General features: G+C 53.1%; 1 protein-coding gene across 8 annotated transcripts; it reads right to left on the bottom strand.

Annotated features, from left to right (window-relative positions):
* Positions 1-227: 227 nt before the first annotated feature.
* Positions 228-14731, bottom strand: CCDC120 (coiled-coil domain containing 120). Of its 8 annotated transcripts, XM_074358926.1 has the most exons (12): positions 14396-14545; positions 9748-9784; positions 7072-7221; positions 6865-6955; positions 6588-6721; positions 5778-5918; positions 5141-5435; positions 4762-4824; positions 4297-4471; positions 4067-4165; positions 1858-2772; positions 228-1358 (listed from the first exon to the last, which is right to left on the bottom strand). In XM_074358926.1, the coding sequence occupies exons 4-12, from the start codon at positions 6911-6913 to the stop codon at positions 1244-1246; spliced, it is 1986 nt and encodes a 661-aa protein (XP_074215027.1). In that variant the 5' UTR covers positions 6914-6955; positions 7072-7221; positions 9748-9784; positions 14396-14545; the 3' UTR covers positions 228-1243. The 8 variants fall into 8 exon arrangements, with proteins under 8 accessions (XP_074215027.1, XP_074215021.1, XP_074215025.1 ...); XM_074358920.1 differs by lacking the exons at positions 228-1358; positions 9748-9784 and having other exon boundaries at positions 1550-2772; positions 14396-14731; XM_074358924.1 differs by lacking the exons at positions 228-1358; positions 9748-9784 and having other exon boundaries at positions 1550-2772; positions 6901-6955; positions 14396-14731.
* Positions 14732-20366: the final 5635 nt, after the last annotated feature.

The raw sequence follows: 20366 nt of genomic DNA, 5'->3' as shown, positions 1-20366 counted from the left end.
TTCCTGTCATCATTCGTATTACTAAGGACGCTTGTTGAGAGTTGGCTAGGAAATCAGCACAGGCAAAGAAGTTGCCTCACATCACAAAGCAAGTAAAACCAAAGTGGATGACATTATCACAGGCTGGTTCCACGGTGCTATGTATTTTTTTTTCTGATAAAAATACATTGGTCTTAGCTGAAGATGTGGGCCCCCAAGGCAAAGCAGATAGGGAAGCAATGCATGGGTTCAGTTTACACATTTATTATAGAAATCCCCTTCCAGTGTGGGTAGTGTCTTGGGCCCAGATCCATTGGTACAAAAAGAAAAGTTTAACACCAGGTAAAGGGGGTAGGGGAACCCCCAGCTCCAGAAAGTCACAGACAGGTATCATAGAAAACACAGCTTGTGTGGATTTGTTTAAAAAGTGGTGGGTGGAAGGAAAACCAAGGAAGACGTGACGTAGCCTGTGGCCAGACGTCACCTGAGGATTTCATTGGCATCTACCAGATGCCAAGTTCCACCACCGCAGCATCCCAGGACACAACACACCCAGCGGCTCTGCCTGTTGGCCCTCCTGCAGATTGGGGGTAGTTGGGGCAGAGGCTGCCGCTAAAGGCTGGGCCAGGCAGAGGCAGTGGGCACAGACAGGCAGACAGGGACTGGGGTTCCTGCAGGCACCCCTGGGGGGTGGCGAAATGAATCCAAGTCCCCCACCACCAGACTTCAGTCCTATCAAATGTGGGCAGAGAGCCCACCTCCCCAAGAAAAACTGCCCCGGTAAGGGGTGGCAGGAAGTTCTGTTCACACCAGAGTCTCCTGGCTGCCCCAAATGGCCCCGAGACCCTATATGGTCCATTTTGTGGAGAGGGTTCCTGAATGGAACAGGCTGGGCACGGGGACAGGAATGAACCCAACCAGGACGAGATCACAGTTTCTCTTTTTATAAAACGTCTAGTGTTGGGGGAAGACAGTGAATACCTAAATCACAACTGTAAACAGAAATGGAGGAAGGGGCTTGGAGTCCCCATGACATCATCCCCTCTTTTAAGCTGGCTGAGGACCCCCAGTCCCCAGAACAGTACAAGAGGAGAGGCAGGGTGTCAGACACCTTCGTGGGCCCATGGGGAGCCAGGGACCTTGGAAGATCAGGTTGGTGCCCCCCAGGACCAAGAGCAACCACACCCCAGGGCTCAGCGAGGTCAGCTGTGTGCTCCCCAGACTGGAGTCATGCCCAGGCCAAGAAGGGGCATTTCAGAAGGGGTCAGACCAGTGTCCCCGGGGTCTGGGGGTCAGAACCAGAGGACTGCTCCCCCTCTAGCGTCAGGTCACTTAAACGAGCGCTCAGCTCCGGGGGGTACAGGAAGTCCGCGTAGTATCTTTGGAAGGGGTAGCAGGAATCCGGAGGACAGGGTAGGAAGACAGAGGAGAGAGGAAAAGACGGACAAGACACAGAAAGAGAGAGGAAAAGAGGCTCGTTAAAGAGGTGGAGGCAGGCACAGGACAGCACCTTAAGGCTCACGAGCAGGGGACACGGTGAAAGTAGGAAGAGACAGGCGAGGGCCATAGGACGTCCCTTCCTCCCAGCACCCTGGTTTCAAGGCTCATTTTCAGCTGACATGCACTGGTTGTTCAAATGCTAAAATCCTAACATAGCGTGGTGAAGAACTGCTCCTACCAGGGCCCAAGACACCCCTCCGCGGAGACCCCACGGACTAATGCGGGTCAGGCAGGGCCCCGTGTCCCCAGGCCAAGGCTGCGGCTAGTTCTCCTGTGGTCCATGTCATTTGCGATCATGACCAGCGGCCCCCGTGGCCTGGACACCTTGACTAACTGCCTCAAGAGACCCCTACCCGTCAGTAAAAGCACCCCCCATACCTGCCGGAGACAGGGGGCGCCGTGAAACTCCTTGAGTGTGGGAGCGGCGCCTGGCTGGGGGCCCCGTACAGCGCCTGGCCCACCTCATAGCAGCGAGCATGGAGGAAGGGTGGGTGCTGCGGGCCCATGGCGGGGAGCACAGGCCGGCGCTGGGGCCCCGCGGCCAGTCCCGAGTTCCGGATGTACCAGTCCCGCAGCCCCTCTAGGGCCAGGTTCTTGTGGCCGCTGCGCTCAGCAGCCGGGGGAAGACGGGCGGGAGGGGGCATCCACAGCAGGGGGTTGGGATGCACCTCCGGACCCTCGGCAGCCTCCAGGGGCAGGCCACAGGGCTTGGTGCGGGCGGCACGGCTGTGGGGGTCCTTGCTGCGGAGAAGGGGGCTGCTGCCGTCAGCTGCGTACACAGGTGGTGGGCCTGGGAGCATGGCGAGGAGCCCATCCCGGCGGGAGAGGGGTCCTGGGACCTCGGCTGTGGGCAGCAGCTCCCCCCAGCCGGTCCCGCCGCCACCGCGGGGCAGGCCCCGGTCCAGGGAATAGTCCAAGAGGAAGTCCCCGCACACAGGTGGGAGGCGGGGGGCCCCGCGAGAGGCGGGGGCGGCTGAGCTAGGCCGGGCAGCCCGGGGAGGGTCTGGGGGGCCAGCTGTACGGGAGGAGAAGGCAGGGGTGGGTTGCGGGCGCTCGTACAGCACCTCACTGCTCTTGCAGACCGGGGGCCCAGCGGCAGGGGGCACCAGAGGCGCAGGTGGGGAGCCAGCTCCCCCACCAGCCGCCCGGTCCACCAGCAGGGCCTCGGAGCTATTGCTGCGGCGGGTGCGAGCAGCGAAGAGGGAGGCGCGGTCGGAGACAGGGTCAGCCCGGGGGAAGCCCATCTGGGAGTCCTGGCTGCCGGACCACTGGCGAGAATGGAGGCCTTCGGGTCTGGGGGCACAGAGGTGGGGGTGAAAGGAGACAGGTCAGAAATATCAGGCAGATGGGATAAGTGCCCTCCCTACCCTGCCTCTTTCTGAGCCTTCACTTCCACACCTCCAAATGGGCCCAGGATTAGAAGCTGTGTGTATAAAGGTGTTGGGGAGTGGTATGTAAAGGGCGGCAGAGGTTCTGCCCTGGACTAGGGGGCAGAGGGGTTGAAAATGGGGGTGCCTGGGACTCCAAGAGAGATGGAAGTGTGCTTAGGGCTGGAGAGGAAATGCTAGCAGGGGAGGGCAGAGGGCTCTTCCTAACACATCTGACCCCTCATCCCCTGCTAAGGTGCTTCTTCGGGCTCCCTGCCTGCTCCACGATGAGGCCAGGAATTCAAGACCCTTCTGGAACTCTCTGTCCCATCATGGGTATGAACCACCCCAAACTATCATCCCAATAGCCTCTATTCACAGAATGCAAGTGCCACAGGGATGGGGACTTTGTTGTATTCACGGCCTGGAAAAAGGAGGTACGTTATCTGTTTAAGCAGTGGTAGAGTACAGTGGTTAAAAGCACGGACTCTTGAGTCAAACCTGGGTTCAAACACCAGGTCTTCAGTTTACTAACATGTTACTTAACCTCTCTGTGCCTCAGTTTCCTCATCTCTAAAATGGGAATAACAATAGCACCTTCCTCATCGGGATCTTGTGATAATTAAATAAGTCCGATACCAAGGAAAGCACTGACTCCTAGCAGATGGTAGGTACTCAGTACACGTTAACCAGAACTTACTACACCTACAGTGTCTTCCCCAAATATTATGATGCTCATTTCACAAATGAGGAGACAAAGATTCAGAGAAGGGAAATGACTTGCCAAAGTGCACAGAAAAGCCCAGACTCAAACTTTGGTGCTTCTCCCCAAAATCCATACCCCCTTCCCTTCTTCTCTACCAAGACAGCTCCTATTCACCTTTCAAAGCCCAGCCTTTCTTTTCTTTTCTTTTTTGGTCAATTAAAATTTTTTATTTATAATGTGATATCACACATATACATATATTGCATATTCCAAAAAATCTTTTACTTCTGTTTCTTTAGCATGCAATAAAACGCATTATGAACAAAAGCTCTGAAACAGAAATAAAATTCTTGCTTTTTCATACAAGCTACAAAGAAAATCAGAACAAAACTGATAGACTCAAAGCTCAGGCTCTCATGCCCCACACCCTTTGATAATGCTCTCCCTGACACCCCCAGTTAGAGCTACTAGTTCCCTCCTCTGGTCCTCAAACTCACCCTCAGAGTCCACTTACTTGCAGAGCTGGGGGCCAGCGCCCCGGGTGAGGACAGGGGTGGCAGGCACACTTCGCCCCTCAAAACTGGAGGCACTCCTGGGCAGCGAGCGTGTGGGGCTAGACAGAGACGGGCAGGCCCAGGTGGGGGTCCAGGTTAGAGACTGTAACCACCAGTGGGCCCCCCTGCCAGCCCAGGCTTAGGCTCCACTCCTGGCTCCTGGGGAAGGAGGGCAGGGGCTCACCCTCACCTGGTGGGGCTGGCCACAGAGTTCCGCCAGCTCTTCAGATCCCCATAAAGATCCGACGGGGGTGCTTTCCATGGGGTTCGCCGCTCAGGGCTGCCCCCAGATACTGCCCGCAGCTGGTCCCAGGCTTTGGGTGGTGAGGGGCGCTCAGCCAGAGGGAAGCAGCCACGGGGCTCCTCTGGGTGGAATGGAGAAAGTAGGGGAGAAGTCAATGAGAGGGTACCCGAAGGGTTGCAGGCAAAGCAAAGGGTGGGGACTAGGGAGGCGGGGGGTGGGGGGCAGAGGGCGGGACAGGCTGAGGAGGAGCTGAAGGATGAGGTGAGAACTGGGGCTGATGGGGCAGGATAGGGTGAAGCAAAGAAGATGGGGGTTCCACAGGAGGATGGGGCATGGCTCAAAAGAGCTGAAGAGGGAAGGTGAGGGCTGAGCATCAAAGGATGGGCAGATTTGGGAGAGACAGATCCTCACCGTTATCATGGCTGGCCCCAGACTCTGAGAGGGAGCTGCTCTCTGAGTGCAGAACTACGTCCTCTACAGGTGAGAAGGGGGAGAACCGGGCCTATCAATACAAAGCCTGGGTGCCATCCCCTTACACCACTGGGCAGTCTCCTCCCCACCCCCTTTGCTTCCCAAGAATCCACCTTTATCTAAATCTAAGATCACCAGGGGCTTGATCTCTCACTTCCCTGATGCCTATTCCCAGTGGCCCCACCCTTGCCCAAGAGTCAGTTAATCATAATTCCTTAAGTTCCACCTCCCTCCCACTTTTCACTGGCTGCTCACACACCCCACCCCTACCATGCCCACCCTCCGGCTTTCACTGGTGGGGTGACAGGGCCTGGCTCACCTTGGCTGAGCTGAGTGAGGCGTGTGCCCAGGCAGACTCCCTGGGCAGTGATAACTGCGCCGGTGGACAGTGGCAGGGGCTGGAGCGGCGGGAGCACCGGGAGGCCCAGGCGGGCCCGGACATCCCCGAGCTGCTCCTCCAGCTCATGCAGCCTCCGCAGCGCATCTGCCTGGACCTGGCGCCGACGCCGGCGCTGCTCGGCATTCAGCTCGGGGGCCAAGGCCAGGCGGCGGGCAGCTGCCGTAATCTGCTGCTGCACTGACACCTCGCGCTCCAGGGCCTCAAGCGCCAGCTCCTGCGGGGCCCACCCGAGTGGGACCAAAATGTTAGAAATGGTCAAGCATAGGAAGCAGGTGGTGGCAAAGCCAGGATGCACTGGAGGCAGGGCCTGGGTTGATTCGGGCTGAGCCTATGCATCTTGGGGTGGGGGGTGGGGGAGCAAGGGTGAAAAGCCGATCCTGACAGTTAGGGACCAGCATCCTCTCTCTCAGTCCTGGAACCCATCTCCCTCAAGCTCGGTGCCTTTTTCCCTTAGCCTCTCCTTCCCCTGGACACAGCCTGCCCTCTGCTTCCTCCCGGCTCCTCCTCCCCTGTACCTGTCCCACCCCCATCTTGCTCTGTGTGCCCATCTGCTCACCTCAGCGGGACACAAGGAGTGGTGTGCTGGGTTGGTGTGTGGTGGAGGGTAGGCTCGGGCTGCAGGGGGCCGCCGGCGGACCAACTGGGGCCGTTCCCCAGGCTCCAGTGGGCACTCTGGGGGCAGTTGGCCAGTGAGCTCCTGGGTGGACGAAGGCATATGTCAGAGACTACAGGATTAGTTGGGGAGGATGTGGCAAAGCAGCCTGAATCTACAGAAGTCCTACTAGGACCCCAGCCCTACTCGGCATCCACACCTGTTCTCTTCCTCCTCCCAGTACTCCACTGGGCGGGTGTATGGAACAGACTCTCAGCCCCTCGTTGGCCCAAATCCCTGGGGCAGTGGGCATGGGAAGCAGGGAGACCTGCTTCGGAATCCGGAATTTCTTCATTTTTCATACAGGTGACACCATCTTTATACTACATATTATATGACACTCTTTGAGGCCTGGGCTGCATGCTCTGAACTGCATTATTATTTCTGGCAAACTGTGTGGACAGTCACAGCAAGAGGGGTAAAGCGAAACTATAAATCACCTTATGTCAGTTCAGATCAGGTTTCACTGCCAAGTTTTGGAAATAACTTATGTGAGGGTTTTTTGTTTGTTTGTTTTTTTGAGGTTTTTTGGATTCTAAATTATTGACAGGGGGTTGTGGTAAAATATTACCATATTTTGTTGATTCTAAGACATCTGAGCTGAGCTTTGGAGAATCTACAGCTCAGACAAGTGGCTCAGTGATCACCACCTGATTGCCTACCTCGCCCCGGCTCCTCACCCCAACACCAACACCCTTAGGATCAGGCCCTCACCGCCTCCTGGAGACACACTTTTCGTAGCTCCTGAAGTTTCAGACTCAGGGCCTCCTGCAGGGCCCGCTGCCGGTCAAGCAGCCCCCGGAGCCGCTCTGACTTCACTTGGGGGGCAGCCTCTCCAAACAGGGCAGCTGGACACAGAGGGAACAAAGATCAGGGGCACAACTGGGGCAACCTGGAGCAGCGGTGGGGCCAGGGACCAACCCTTCCCAAGCGGACAGGAGGTGACTCAGAGCTGGGGAGGAGGCAGCAGGAGAGGGAACCCAACACCGACCTGAGGCATTGAAGGTGGGAGAGCTGATCAGCTGACCTTTGACTTCCATCCTGGTGCTGTCAAGAGGCCGTGGCTGATGGCTGGGCAAGGCCTGGCAGTGATGCACGGGAGCCACTGAGGAAGCACATCCCCTGATCCCCCAATCTCCACCCAGACCCAGGTTCCCACACCCCAGCTGCAAATGAGGGGTACCCTGGCCCCACCCACCTGCTTGGTCTGCCCTCTCAGAATCTGTGTCAATGTCAAGGCCCTGGTACCTTGGTTCCCTTCCCATTGAGTGGGAGCACAGCAAGTGGGGAGCCGGGCAGACTTACAACGCCTCCTCAGAGGCCCATGGGCCACAGTCAGCAGTCTTGCCTAGGAAGGGAAAATGAATGGCATGGATTCAACCAACGATAAGAACGGTGGGCATTTATTAAGGTATAGGTAACTACTGGAATAGGTGACTCCTATGCCACGTTTAATCTTCACAACCACCCTATGATGCCAGTTCTGTGATTATTATAACCCCATTTTAGAGACGAAGAGAGTAAGACACAGAGAAAGGAAATCACCTGCCCACAGCTGAGGGTCCAACACTCTCCCTTACTAGAGGTGCTGAACCCCACCAATTCCTCATAAGCTCACAGCCCAGCAGGCCTCCAGACTTTGCACAAGCTGTGGCTGCTGTCCAGGGCCCTCTCTTCACGTCTCACCACTCCAGCCCCTGGCGCTCACTCACACCCTGGGACTTCGATGCCACTTCCAGAGGTGGGTCCCTGCATTATGTCCCCTCACAACTGCTGTCCAACAAGAGACTGTGCCTCTCTTGTACATTTAGGAGGCCAGAAAACGTATCTGTCCTTTTCTCATCAGTCTTTTTCTCTGGCACGCGGAACACTTCTGTGTACACAGCAAGTGCTCAGTGAATGTCTGCTGGGTGAACAAAAGAATGACTGTGGTCTGTGGGTCACTACTTGTCCTAACACCATCCTGCGTCCCTGGTGTGGCAGGGAGAGTGTTCTCCTGGCCTCAGGACCCCTCCGGTCCCTCCCCGCACCCTAGCGTGTCCTGCATCCAGCAAGGGGAAGTCACCCTACTGGGACTGAAAACGGCAAAGTCCGCAGTTGCAGATAACAAGCTGACTGCCTCCTGCCTCCTTCTCTGCCCCCAGACGCCCTGGCTGGCGGTGGAGCCTGCTTTGGCTGGCCGCCAGTCCTGCCCTCGTCCCTTCCTCTGGAGTTTGCTCCTTCCCTCCCACATCCTGCTCAGTCCCCAGCTGGGAAGCCAGGTGACATCACCTCCCACCACCTGGCCTGACCTCGGTGGCAGGCGATTGGGAGGATCTCATGAGGCCACAGAGGTCCCATCCCCACCAACCTCGAAATCCCCGGCTTGTCATGACATGGTGGCCAGGTGTGGAGAAGACCTAGGCAGCTGAGGTGGCGTGAGTTCAAGCCCCTTCCCCATCTGTATATTGGGGGATGTGGCCAAGCTATTAACAGGGTACCACTGGTATCAGCAGTCCTCCCACTTGCCCCATTGGGTCTGTAGCCTTCCCACAAGGCAGGGGTTCCCTGTCCCCAACATCAGGGGCAGGGTCCATCCCTAAAGCCCTTCTGAACATGCAGGCAACAGCATGTGCTCGGCAGAGGGGCTCACATGCCCACCCTCCAAGAGCTGACACTGCCCAGCATGGCAGGGTTTCCTTGAGGTCCTAGCTTAGCCTCCTCTGACCCTCAGCTCCTGGGGTTCTTTCTTCCCCAGCCCCAATCTGGGTTTGAGGAACTCTCCCAGGGCCCCCCTAAACCTTCCTCCACCCCGACAGGAACCTCAACTCCTCCCCAATGGGCCCATTCACCAGGATCAGTCCCACATCCCACACTAGGCTGCTCTGAGCCTTCCTTCCCTGGGAGCTCATGGCATCCTGGAAGTCCACATGGGGTCCAGACAGGAACCCCGACTCCACCCTGTCAGCCTGACCTCGGGGACATAGCTAGGGCCTGAGTCATGGGGTCATCGGGCAGGCTAGACACAGGGTCAACGCCCCACACCCCCACACCCGCTCTTAAGCCTCTGCCTCTGCTCGCCTACCCTCTGCACATTTGCCTGGGGGCCTGGGGCCACCCGGTCCCCACCCAAAGATGGTGAGAAGGGGGATCCCAGCAGTCCCCTCCACAATGCACCCCTACACCAGCCCATGGGTCTCCCCACCGGTGACCCTGTGTCCCCGTCCTGTCCCAGGATGGGCTGCAGCAAGAGAGCTGCAGAGGGCACCCCCCCACACCCAGAGGCGGGCCCAGCAGGTTTTTCAGGTCTGCCCTTCTGACACCACAGCCCAGAAAGAAATTCCTGGCTGTAATGACTGTTTACAACCGAGACACCTCACCTGGGTGGCACCCCAATACCTCAGTGGACCCCCATTTCCACATCTTGCCACCTTCAGAGCAAATACAAACTCCCAGTGTCTGGCACTGTTCCCCACACTGCCCTAGAGCCCCTCCGTCCCCACTCCAGGGGAACAGATGGGGGGCAGGCAGGTGCCGGATGTAGTTTCTCAAGAGCCCAGTATGGGGGGCTTTCCTAGGGGGCTGGGCCCCGGGTTGAAGGAGGGCATGAGGTACCCCTGCAGGGGAGAAAGGGGGAGAGGAAGTAGGGGAGTGGAGAAGGAGGACTCTGGCTTCTCTTCTCCCCCATCCCTTCCCCTTGTCCACTTCCGGCAAGGGATCGGCCTCGTGCCAGGAAAGGAAACTGGACATTTTGGGCTTCGCCCCTCTACTCAGGCCCTCCTTCCTTGCCGTGCCTCTCGCACAGACCTGGGTCTCTCCTACAGGGAACTTCAGTACACCCCATACTGCTCTCCCCACACCCCTCGCCCTGGGCCCACTGTTCCCAGGTGCTCACCAATGCCAGAGAGGTGCTGTGGAGTGGCCTCAGGTACCTCAAAAAAAAAAAAATAGTCGTCTCGACAAGGCCCTGCTCCGGCTGATAGTGGCAGTGAGCAGGGGTGAGCACAGTGGCGGATGCCTAGGCCGCCTCCCACTAGGCGATGGCCCAGCCTACCTGGCCAGGGACTGGGCCGGCCCATACCTTTTAACCCTTGCCTGCCTGCCACCAGGGCTCAGGCCACCCTTAGGGGCAGTCTTGGGGCCTGGTCCCCTCAGGGTGTCCAGCAAGGCCAAGAAGAGAGCCTGACCTCCCCCCTCCCTGCCAGACACCTAGCAGAGGACAGACGAAGAAGGGCTAAGGGTCATGGGAGCAGCGGCTGCCTCTGGTGCTGCCCAAGCGCCCAGATCAGACCCTGGCCACCCAAGGGAACTACTTGGGGGCTGAGGGATGGAGGTCTGGGGAGTTGTTAGGCACACAGGAGGCCTTGGGTGTTCATTGGGTGTGTGTCTCTTGGCAACACTCATCACATTTCTGAGGCCCCTACCCTTTCCTCCCAGGGCAAGGAAGGGGTGGGAGAAGGTCTTAGGGCAAATCCTACCCTCACTGGGGTAGAAGTTCCCCAAGATGGAACATATGAGGTTACCTTTTCTAAGGAGAACATGTCTCAAGACCCTACCACCTTCTGCAGCTCCAGAAGAAATCATCTCAGCGAACGGAAGACACACACAGGCGATTTAATCCCTCCTGACCCCTACAAACCTGGGAGGGTGGCACGGCCCCAGCTCCTCATAGCCAGCTTGTAGAGATGAAAGCTGGGGCTTGCAGAGGTGAAGAGGCCCGATTCTGACCAGAGAGGCATAAGAGCAGGTAGAATCAGAATTCGGGGGGGCTGGGTCCTGGGTTGCAGGCTGACAGAGGCAATCCCTGCAAGGCAGGAGGAGTGGGCACGGGGGCTCATGCTTCTTCACATCCAGGCTGAGGCTCTCCCAGTCCTCTCCCTATGCTCCTGGGACATTTCTGGCCAAGAGTCAAGGAAATGAAGGACTCTGAGCCTCTACGAGGTCCTGCTTCCCCCACACCACCACCTGGGCTCTGGGCCGGCCCCAACACACACCACACATCCTGCGCTCCATTTGGGACCATCTGCTCTGTGACCTCAGGGCCCGAGCCCAACCCAGGCCCCGGCAGCCCACACATGATGCGAAAGCACAGAGTAAGGAAAGCTCCCTCACCACTTGGCAGGGGGGCCAAGCCTGGAGAGGAACTTGCTCTGTACAAGCAACGCCCAGTGTATGTGCTATTGAGGCCTCCTGCCACCCTGCCCACCTTTCTTCCTGGGTGTGAGATTTCCTGCATGGGACACAAAGGCCCCTTTCATCACCCTCCTTCTCCCTCCTCTCACTGCCTGCGGCTGGTGGAGGCAGCAGCCACGAGGTGGGCAGCTGGGGGTTGGTGGGGAGTGTCTTCTCAGCCATGGCCTCGCTCATCTCTTAAGGGACACCAAGGACGTTGGGAAGAGGGGTGTTTATAAAATTAGAGCCAAGAGGGAAAGGGTATCTGGCCAGCAATGTCAACTGAGTCTCAAGGCTGAGGTTTCCTCAACTGTAAAACTGGTAAACAGTACTAACAGAGCCAACAGAGGCCAAAGTAACTTTGGAAGACATCTCAAAGTGCAAGGAAACTCACACCACGTTATTAACGACCGTTAGTAACTACAATCACAAACTCATGCAGAGGTGGGCTGGTTCAAGAGGAAGGAGGGAACAGCAGGTAACCGGGCCTCTTGGGCCAGGCAGATAGGTGGGGCAGAGTCACCCACACACATCACTGCCCTAGTCCACAACTTTTAATACCCTGGAGGACGGCCACCTCTAAGCCCCTCCCCAGTGGGGACCTGAGCCTCCTGTGGCCTCCTGTGGCCTCCTGTAGGGCTAACAAGTGGTGGGTCTGGGATTCAACCCAGCTCTGCCGCTTAGTGGCTGTGTGACTGCTTGGAAACATCACTTAACCTCTCTGTACCTCAACGTCCTCATCTATAAAATGGGGGTAGTATATGCCTCCCAGGAGGGTGGTGAGCGTGACATGAACTAAGACATTTAAAGCTCACTTGGGACAGTGCCTGGCCCGAGCTGAGTGCTCAGTATGTATTGGCTGTCATACATAATCACAAGTACTCCTCTCAGTCCAAAGTCAGGATTAATCACGCACACACACACAGAGGGGAAGAGACAGACAGACAGACAAAGGTGGCATCTCTCAGCCTTGAAACCCTCCCTACTTGCTGCCTAGACATACTTGAAACAGAGCTGTTTTCCCTCATTATCCAACCCCTCCCTACTCAAAACCAAAAATACAGGAACCAAATCTATTCAGAAGAATTGTCCAAACTCTCACTATCCAAATACAGCAACTGAATGGATTTGGATATATTTATGAGATAGGACTGGTATATCCGTCACTCTCTGAGCTTTCCTTACTCACCAGGCAAAATACAGGAACCAAGTACATTTCTACAACATGATACCCTTATTAATCCCAACTCTTGCCACTGGAGCACAGGGAAATGAATAGATTTGAATACATTTTTGAGTTAGAGCCATTATCCCTCATTATCTGAACTCTCCCTACTCACTCTGTAAAATGCAAAAACAAAATATACCCCCAAATAACTTAATATCTTTCACTGCCTGAACTATCCAAACTCTCCCTTTCAGAACTTGGGTACCAAATATACTGGGACAGTGTGGGATGCTTGTGTTGTTATGAAGAGGTCTGGATAAAGGCTTTGGATAAATGAGATAGGTCTGGTATCTCGTTATTCCAACTCTCACTACTCTCAATGAGAAACACAGGAACAAAACATAATTGAATGACATGTTACCTCCTCACCATCCAAATTCTCCCTGTCTGTCCTCAAACTCAAGGAGATTCAGATAGTGAAAGAACTCCGTATTTTTCTTATTTTTCTTGTGGTTGTTATTGTCACCACTGGATGGGCCTGATTCTAACAGTGATAGCCCCCCAACAACAGACCTGCCCCACAGAGGTGGGATGGACTTAGCACCAAGATTTGTATTGCTTATTGCTGAGAAAGGGGATAAACTCCCACCCCACTCCTACCCCTACCAAGCCCTGAACCCTCTGGCCTAGAATGGACTTTTTTCAGGCCAGGAAAACAGGGATCACTGCACCTAGTGCCAAGACTAGCAGATAGGGGTAAGATGTCCTAGAAGTTTCACACATACCCCTGAGTCCCCCACTCTTACATGGACAGCCCCCAACCTAGCAAGGCTGGAAACATGACCCGGACCTCACAGGCTCCCAGAGATTCACTGAATAATTCAGGGTGTTCTTTCACACTTGGGGAGGGTGGGGGGCATAGGACCAGTTCCAGGCCCTCCTGGGACAGGGAGAGAAATGCAAGCCCTGTGTGAGCTCACTGGGTGGGGGTGGGGGGTGGGGGAATCACATGTGAAAACTCCCTCTGCTGCGCAGGGCCCATAAGGCTGCTTGCTCTTGTTCATGCTAAGAGAAGCATTTGGGATGAATTTCAGAGATCATGGGAACCTCCAAGTTCAAATGCAGGGTACAATGGGGCCCCTTTCCTTCTGGGCTCAGAGATGGAAAGTGGGTGTTACAAAGGAGGGAGATCTGAACAGCATGGAGGGGCATGGTACAGGGTAGAACAGGGGCCTGGGGTAGGGACAGGATGAAGGGACAAGACAGGAAGGAGTACAGGGAACAAAACAGAATCAGAGTCATTGCAGCATGGAGGTCAGGAGGCAAGACAGAGGAGCCAGGACACTGGCCAGGGGATGGGATGGAGTGAGGCTCAGGACAAGGGCCAGAGAAAAAGTAGGGGACAGTAGGGGACAAAAGAGCAGGGCAGGGAACAGGGTCAGTATAAAACAGTAGTCAGGAGACATGACGGGGGACAGGCCAAGACAGTGGTCAAAGAAGGGGATAGGGAAAAGGGCAGGTTCAAGATGGAGGTAAGGAACAGGAAAAGACCGGGACAGAATGAAGACAGGAACAAGGACAGTGGTGGGACAGAAGACAAGGGAAAACAGCATAGGTTAGGGGCAGGGGCACGGCAGGCGACAAGAGGGACAGTCTAAAGCTGGTAAGCCAAGATGGAGTTCAGGAATCAGGAGGGGGACCGGTGAGATAGTACAGGGTGGGGAGAAAATACAGAAGTCAGAGGTCAGGAATCAAGGCAACCTGGATCAGACTGGGGTTAGGGGGATAGGAAGGGGTTCAGGGACTGGACAAGAGTTTAGAAACAGGACCGAAACGGGTGCTCAAGACAAGGCAAGATGAGCTTCAGAGATAGAACAGGGTCAGGCAAGCATCTGGGGTCAGGTCAAGGATCCTAAGAACAGAACTGTACGGGGTTTGGGGTCAGGACTGGATTTAGAGGGTGCAAAACGGGGTTTGAGAATCACATCACGCCAGAATATGGTTGGGTTAGGGGTCAGACCAGACGTCCTGGGGTCCGGGGTCCGAGATTAAAGAAAGATGTACTCAGGTCAGGCAGGGGTCGAGAGGGAGACCACAGGGTCAGAGGTCGCGGGTGCGCGCGCAGGTACATCCCTGGTCGGCGTTTCCGGGCCTTCACCCCGCCCCGTCTCCTCCCTTCCAACCCCAGGCGGGCATTACTCACCGAGGGTCCTCGCCCAGCGGCGTAGGCGGGGTCGATGCAGGCCGGTAGGGGTGGTGGGCGCGCCCGTCCCTCGCTGCCCCCGGCTCGTCCCCGGGCTCTTGCCTACTCCCCTTCCGCGCCCCGCCTGTGGGCCGCGTTCGGCCGCGCGACTGTTAGCCGTGGGGGCCAGACGGGGGGCACAGGCAGGGTGGAAGAGGGGCGCCCGCTCGGCGGCGGGAGGTGGACCCCGGCCCCCCCCACCTTCAACTCGGGTCTGTCCGCTCCAGGCGGCACAGCCACCTCCGCCGCTGAGCGCGAGCCTGGAGGGGCGGGGGGAGACGGGGGGCGGGGCGCGAGACCACAGCAGCGGCGGAGACCAAGTGCGCAGGCGCCAGTTCGGGTCTTCGATTTCCCTGCCCTGGGAGCGCCAGGAGCGAACCAGCTCGGAGCGCGTGCGCACACGCTTTCTCGAAGGCCGAGGAGCTCTTCTTTACCGAGACCACGCCCCCTCAGTGATCAGACTTGCGCCCCTCACCCCAAATCACCCCGCCACGAACATCCGAGCAGTACCCCAAACTGCCTTCTATCAGCCGTCACCACACCCCAAAATTCCCCCAACTACCCTCTGTGCCCCAAGTGCACCCCAAACCACACTCCATCATCCCCCACATTGTATCCCCAAAACATTTTCCATTGATCCCAAGCAGTACCCGCAAGCCGTCTTCCATGGACAACCAAGCTGTCCGAATAAGTTACCCTCCACTACCCCCAAGTTGTTTCCCTAAACCATCTGCAATCAGCCCTGAAACCATTAACCTCCAAAGAGCCCTTCCAAATAACTTTTCATCTAACCCCAATATGCACCCATTGACCCTAAACCATTCTCTATGTACCCTCCTAACAATGCATTATTGATCCCCAAATGGCATTCCAAAAGCCCCCAACAATACCCCAAATATCCTCAGCTACCTTTGGCGTTGCCTCCACTTGCACCCCAAATCAATTCTAGCAGTCACCTGCTCTAACTCCAAACCATATTCTATGAACCTGCCCCCCTCCCACCAAACCTTTCACTGACCAACCCCACACCCAGCAAAACAACCTTCCAACAGCCCCTATCACTATCCCATATACTGCCAACTACTCCAGGGGAGATTCCCCAACTGTGCTTAAAACTACCCTCCAACATCCTCTCCACCTCCAAACCACATTCCACAGATCCAAACTCCAGCCGCAAAACACTCTCCAACAGTCCTCAACAACACCTCCAAGTAATCGCTAACTTTCTTTCTGTAGTTACCCAACTGAACCTGCAAATTGTACACCAATAGCCCAAGATGTGTACTTCAAACCCTCTAATGACTCTTACCCACACTCCAAATCATTCCTCAGTGACCCTAACATATTACAAAGCATCCTCCAATGATCTTTTTTTAAAACAACTTAATCGAGGCACAATTTACATATCATAAAAGTCACTCATTTTATGCATGCAATTCAATTATTTTAGTAAAGTTACCAAAGTGTGCAACAATCACCACTATCCAGTTTTAGAGCATTTGCATCATTCTTATGAGATCCCTCATGCCCAAATACATTTAATCCCTGTTCCCAGTCCCAGTCCCAGGCAACCACTAATCTAATTTCGATCTCTATAGATTTGCCTTTTCTGGACATTTCATATAAATGCAATGTATGGGTTTTTTCATTTAGCATATTTTTTGAGGTTCAGTCATGTTGTAGCATGTATCAGGAGTTTGTTTCTTTTATTGCTGAGAATAGTATTCCATCCAATGATCTTTAACTGCTCCCCCAAATCACCCACTAATAACTCCTCAACTACAACTCGTAATATCCATCTGACATCCAGACCTCAAAACAGGCCCCCAAACTGCATCCCAGACTATACCCATCAGCCTTCAATTATATCCCAAAACCATGCTATCCATCCTGAAACTTCATCACTAAACTTTCCACCAGGTTCTCACCTTCACCCCGAATCCTCCTTCCAACAGACCCTACTCTACCCTCAAACTGCCCTCTAACTCCTAAAAATATCCCCAAGTGCCAGTTCAATGATGCCCAACTTGGTGGGTGGGGAGTATAGCTCAGTGGTAGAGCACATGTTTGGTGTGCACGAGGTCCTGGGTTCAATCACCAGTGTCTCTGTTATGGGGGCAGGGATGATGCCCAACTCTAACCCCAAACTACTCTCTAACAATTACAAACCTCACCCCCAAAATTTCCTTTTCAAGAGCCCCCAACTCTGCTTCTAAATACCCTTTTACTACCTTCCCTTGGTCCCATAGCTACAGCCCCAAACTATACCTCCAAACCACTCTTCAATGACAGCTATACCCAACCTTGTCTTAAATTACAGTCGGCCCTCCATATCCAAGGGTCCCACACCAGGGGATACGGAGGCCAATTGTACTATGCCATTTTATATAAGGGACTTGAGCATCTGTGGATTTTGGTATCTTTGCAGGGGTGTCCTAGAACCAATCTCCCCACAGATACTGAGAGATGACTGTATGCGCAACTGCACCCACAAAACATCTTCCAATTTTCTCCAACCATACCACCCAAACCACCCTCCAAGAACTTCCAACTACACCTCCAAATCACCCTCCAGTGAGCCCCCAACCCCATCTCAGTTTTCCCTTTGATGACTCCAACTGCACCCGCTTTTCAATGCCCCTAATTACACTCTCAAACTGCCCTCAATAATCCCTAAACATACTCCTAAATCCCTCCAATAACCCCCAAATCTACCCCCAAGCCATCTGCATTAGCTTCCTGTGGCTACTGTGATGAATTACCACAAGTTCAGTGGCTTATAACATAAGAAATTTATTCTTTCAGTTCTGGGGGCCAGAAGACCAAAATAAAGGTGCCAGCAAGGTCATGCTCCCTCCAGAGGTTCTAGGGGAGAATCAGTTTGCTGCCTATTCCTCTTTTAGTGGCTGTCAGCATTCCTTGGCTTGTGGCATCCTCAGTACAATCTCTGCTTGATGGTCATATTGCCTTCTTTTCTGTCAAATCTGCCTTTCACCTTCCTCTTATAAGGCCACTGTGGTTACAATTAGAGTCCCCTGGATAATCTAGGATAATCTCCCCATCTCAAAGTGCTTACCTTAATCACATCTGCAAACCACAAAGTCCTCTTTTTTCTTTTCTTTTTTGTTCCATCTAAGGTACATTCAAAGGTTCCAGGAATTAAGGTGTGCATATCTTTGGTGGAGGCATCATTCAGCCTACAACAGTATACCTTTTGGCGCCCAAAGATATACATCCATTCTATGTGAAAAACACATGCACCTCATCCCAACACTCCCGTAATTCCAATCCCTTACAACATCAGCTCAAGTTCAAAAATCTGACTTTAATATCATCAGCTCAAACATTTCAAATCTCATCATCTAAACCATCTAAATCAGATATAAGTGAGACTCGGGGGATGATCTACCCCGAGGCCACATTCCTCTTCATCTCTGGACCAGTGAAACTAGAAAATAAGTAGGATCTGTTAGCAGAACACAATGGTGGTACGTGGGGGAGGGTATAGCTCAAGCGGTAGAGTGCATGCTTAGTATGCACAAGGTCCTGGGTTCAACCCCCAATACCTCCATTAAAAATAAATGAACCTAATTATCTCCCCCACAAAAATTCTAAAAACAAAAAAACCATAACGATGGGACAGACATAGGATAAGAATTACAGAGTTTCCTATTCCAAAAAGGATAAAATGGAAGGACAAAAAGGTGTCACTGGTCCCAAGTAATTGTGAAATCCAGCAGGGCAAGTTTCATTCAGTTTTAAGGCCTGGGAATAATCCTCTGTGGCTTGAGGCTCTACCTCTGGGCTCACAGCAGTGCCCACAGAGTCATTCTTCATTTCCCTTGAAGGGTAGCACATATGTGCTGCTGAGTAGTTTTAGACTGCATCCTTCCAGTAAAACTTTGGGAGGCCAACATCCTTCCTTTGTTTCACCCTGTCTCTGTTTTCTTCAAGCCCATCAGGCAGTGTTTCAGGCCATATAACATTCTGAAAACTCTTTTGGGTCACTCATGAAAGTCACAGGGGTTCACATCATTAGACAAGAGAGTCCTCCTCAAATCTTTTCGTGGACAATCCCATCTCCATTCCTGACTTCTGCTGAGATGGTTGGTAGGATCCATGAGTCACACAGAATCTCCTTAGTACTAGCCAAGGCTGTCCAGCCACACCCTTGGCTTTCTATCCAGACCATACTTTCCTGACAATAAATCTCCAAAATTTTGTGCCTTTTGCAATCTGGACAGTCTGAGAATTTTCCGAATCATCAAATTCTGGATCCATTTTGCTTAACAATTCTTCCCTTAATTGATTTCTTTCCTTTCACATTTTACCATAAGCAGCAAGAAGAAACCAGGTGGTACCTTCAACACTTTCTTTGGAAATCTCATCTAAATATCTAAGTCCATCACTTACCAGCCCTGCTTTCCGCACAACTGTAGGACATAATTCAGCTCAGTTTTCTGCCTTTATATAAGGAGGATCTTCTTTTCTCTAGTTTCCAATAACATGTTCCTTATTTCCTCCTGAGCCCTCACCAGCAGCACCTTTAACATGAATATTTCTACCGACATTATGATGATACATGTATTATTCTCTAAGACACTGTATGCTTTTTCTCGGATGTTGTCACTTCCTTCTGAGCCTTCACCAGCAGTGCTTTATTTATTTTTCTTAATTATTTTTAATTATTTTTTAATAATTTTTAATTATTTTTAATTTTTAAGGGGGAGGTAATTAGGTTTATTTATTTATTTTGATGGAGGTACTGGGGATTGAACCCAGGACCTCGTACATGCTAAGCGCACACTCTACCACTGAGCTACATCCACCCCCACCAGCAGTGCTTTTAGTACTTATATTGCTACCAACAGTCTGTTCAAGGCAATATAGGCTTCTTCTGTCATGTGCCTCAAAATTCTTCCAGCCTCTACCCACTATCCAATTCCAAAACCACTTCATTGAGGGGTGGTAATCAGGTTTATTTATTATTATTATTATTATTATTAATTATTATTATTTTTGTCTAACAGAGGTGCTGGGGATTGAAACCATGACCTCATGAATGCTAAGCATGCGCTCTACTACTGAGCTATACCCTCCCCCTCATTTTTTAAGGTATTTGTTACAACATGTTATGGACTTAGTTGTGTCCACCTCCTCCCCCTACCCCGCCAATTGATATGTTGTAGCCTTAGCTCCCAATATGACTGTATTTAGAAATAGGGCCTTTAATGAGATAGTTAAGGTTAGATGAGGTCAGAAGGGTGGGGCCCTGATCCAACAGGCATCAGGAGAGCACATGCATGAAGCAAAGGCCCCATGAAGACACAGCAAAAGAGCAGTCATCTGCATGTCAGGAAGACAGCTCTCATCAGAAACCAACCCAGATGGCACCTTGATCTTGGACTTCTAGCCTCCAGAACTGTGAAAAAATTAATTTCTGTTGTTTAATGCACCCAGTCTATGGTATTCTGTTATGGCAGCCCAAGCAGAATGAGACACAGGTACCAACATCTATATTAGTTTCCTGTGGCTGCTGTAACTAATTACCACAAACTTCATGGCTTAAAAATATAAGAAAATCTATTCTTTCACAGGTCTGGGGGTCAGAAGTCCAAAACCAGTTTCACTGGGCAAAATCAAGGTGTCGAGCAGGGCGGTACTCTCCCCAGAGACTCTAGGGGAGAATCTGTTGCCTCTTCCAGCTTATGGTGACTGCCAGCATTCCTTGGCTTGTGGCTATATCACTACAATCTCTGCCTCTGTGGTCACATTGCCTTCTCCTTTTCTGTTTGTCAAATCTAGCTCTGCTTTCCTCTTATAAGGACGCTTGTGATTACAATTAGGTTCCATTCAGATAATCCCAAAATTCTTAATTTAATCATACCTGCAATTTTTTTTGCCATATAAGGTAACATTTACAGGTTCCAGG

Source organism: Camelus bactrianus, chromosome X (genome assembly GCF_048773025.1).
Source record: "Camelus bactrianus isolate YW-2024 breed Bactrian camel chromosome X, ASM4877302v1, whole genome shotgun sequence".
In the NCBI taxonomy this organism is placed as follows: domain Eukaryota; kingdom Metazoa; phylum Chordata; class Mammalia; order Artiodactyla; family Camelidae; genus Camelus; species Camelus bactrianus.
Note: the sequence above shows the minus strand (reverse complement) of the source record. Positions and strands in the feature narration are given on the sequence as shown.

Coding starts and splice junctions, on each gene's coding strand:
- CCDC120 (XM_074358926.1), bottom strand. CDS start 6,913: ATGGAAGTCAAAGGTCAGCTGATCAGCTCTCCCACCTTCAATGCCTCA. Junction 4,825..5,140: donor CCTCACTCAGCTCAGCCAAG/GTGAGCCAGGCC, acceptor TCTCACCTGTAG/AGGACGTAGTTCTGCACTCA. Junction 4,166..4,296: donor TCTGTGGCCAGCCCCACCAG/GTGAGGGTGAGC, acceptor GTCTCTGTCTAG/CCCCACACGCTCGCTGCCCA.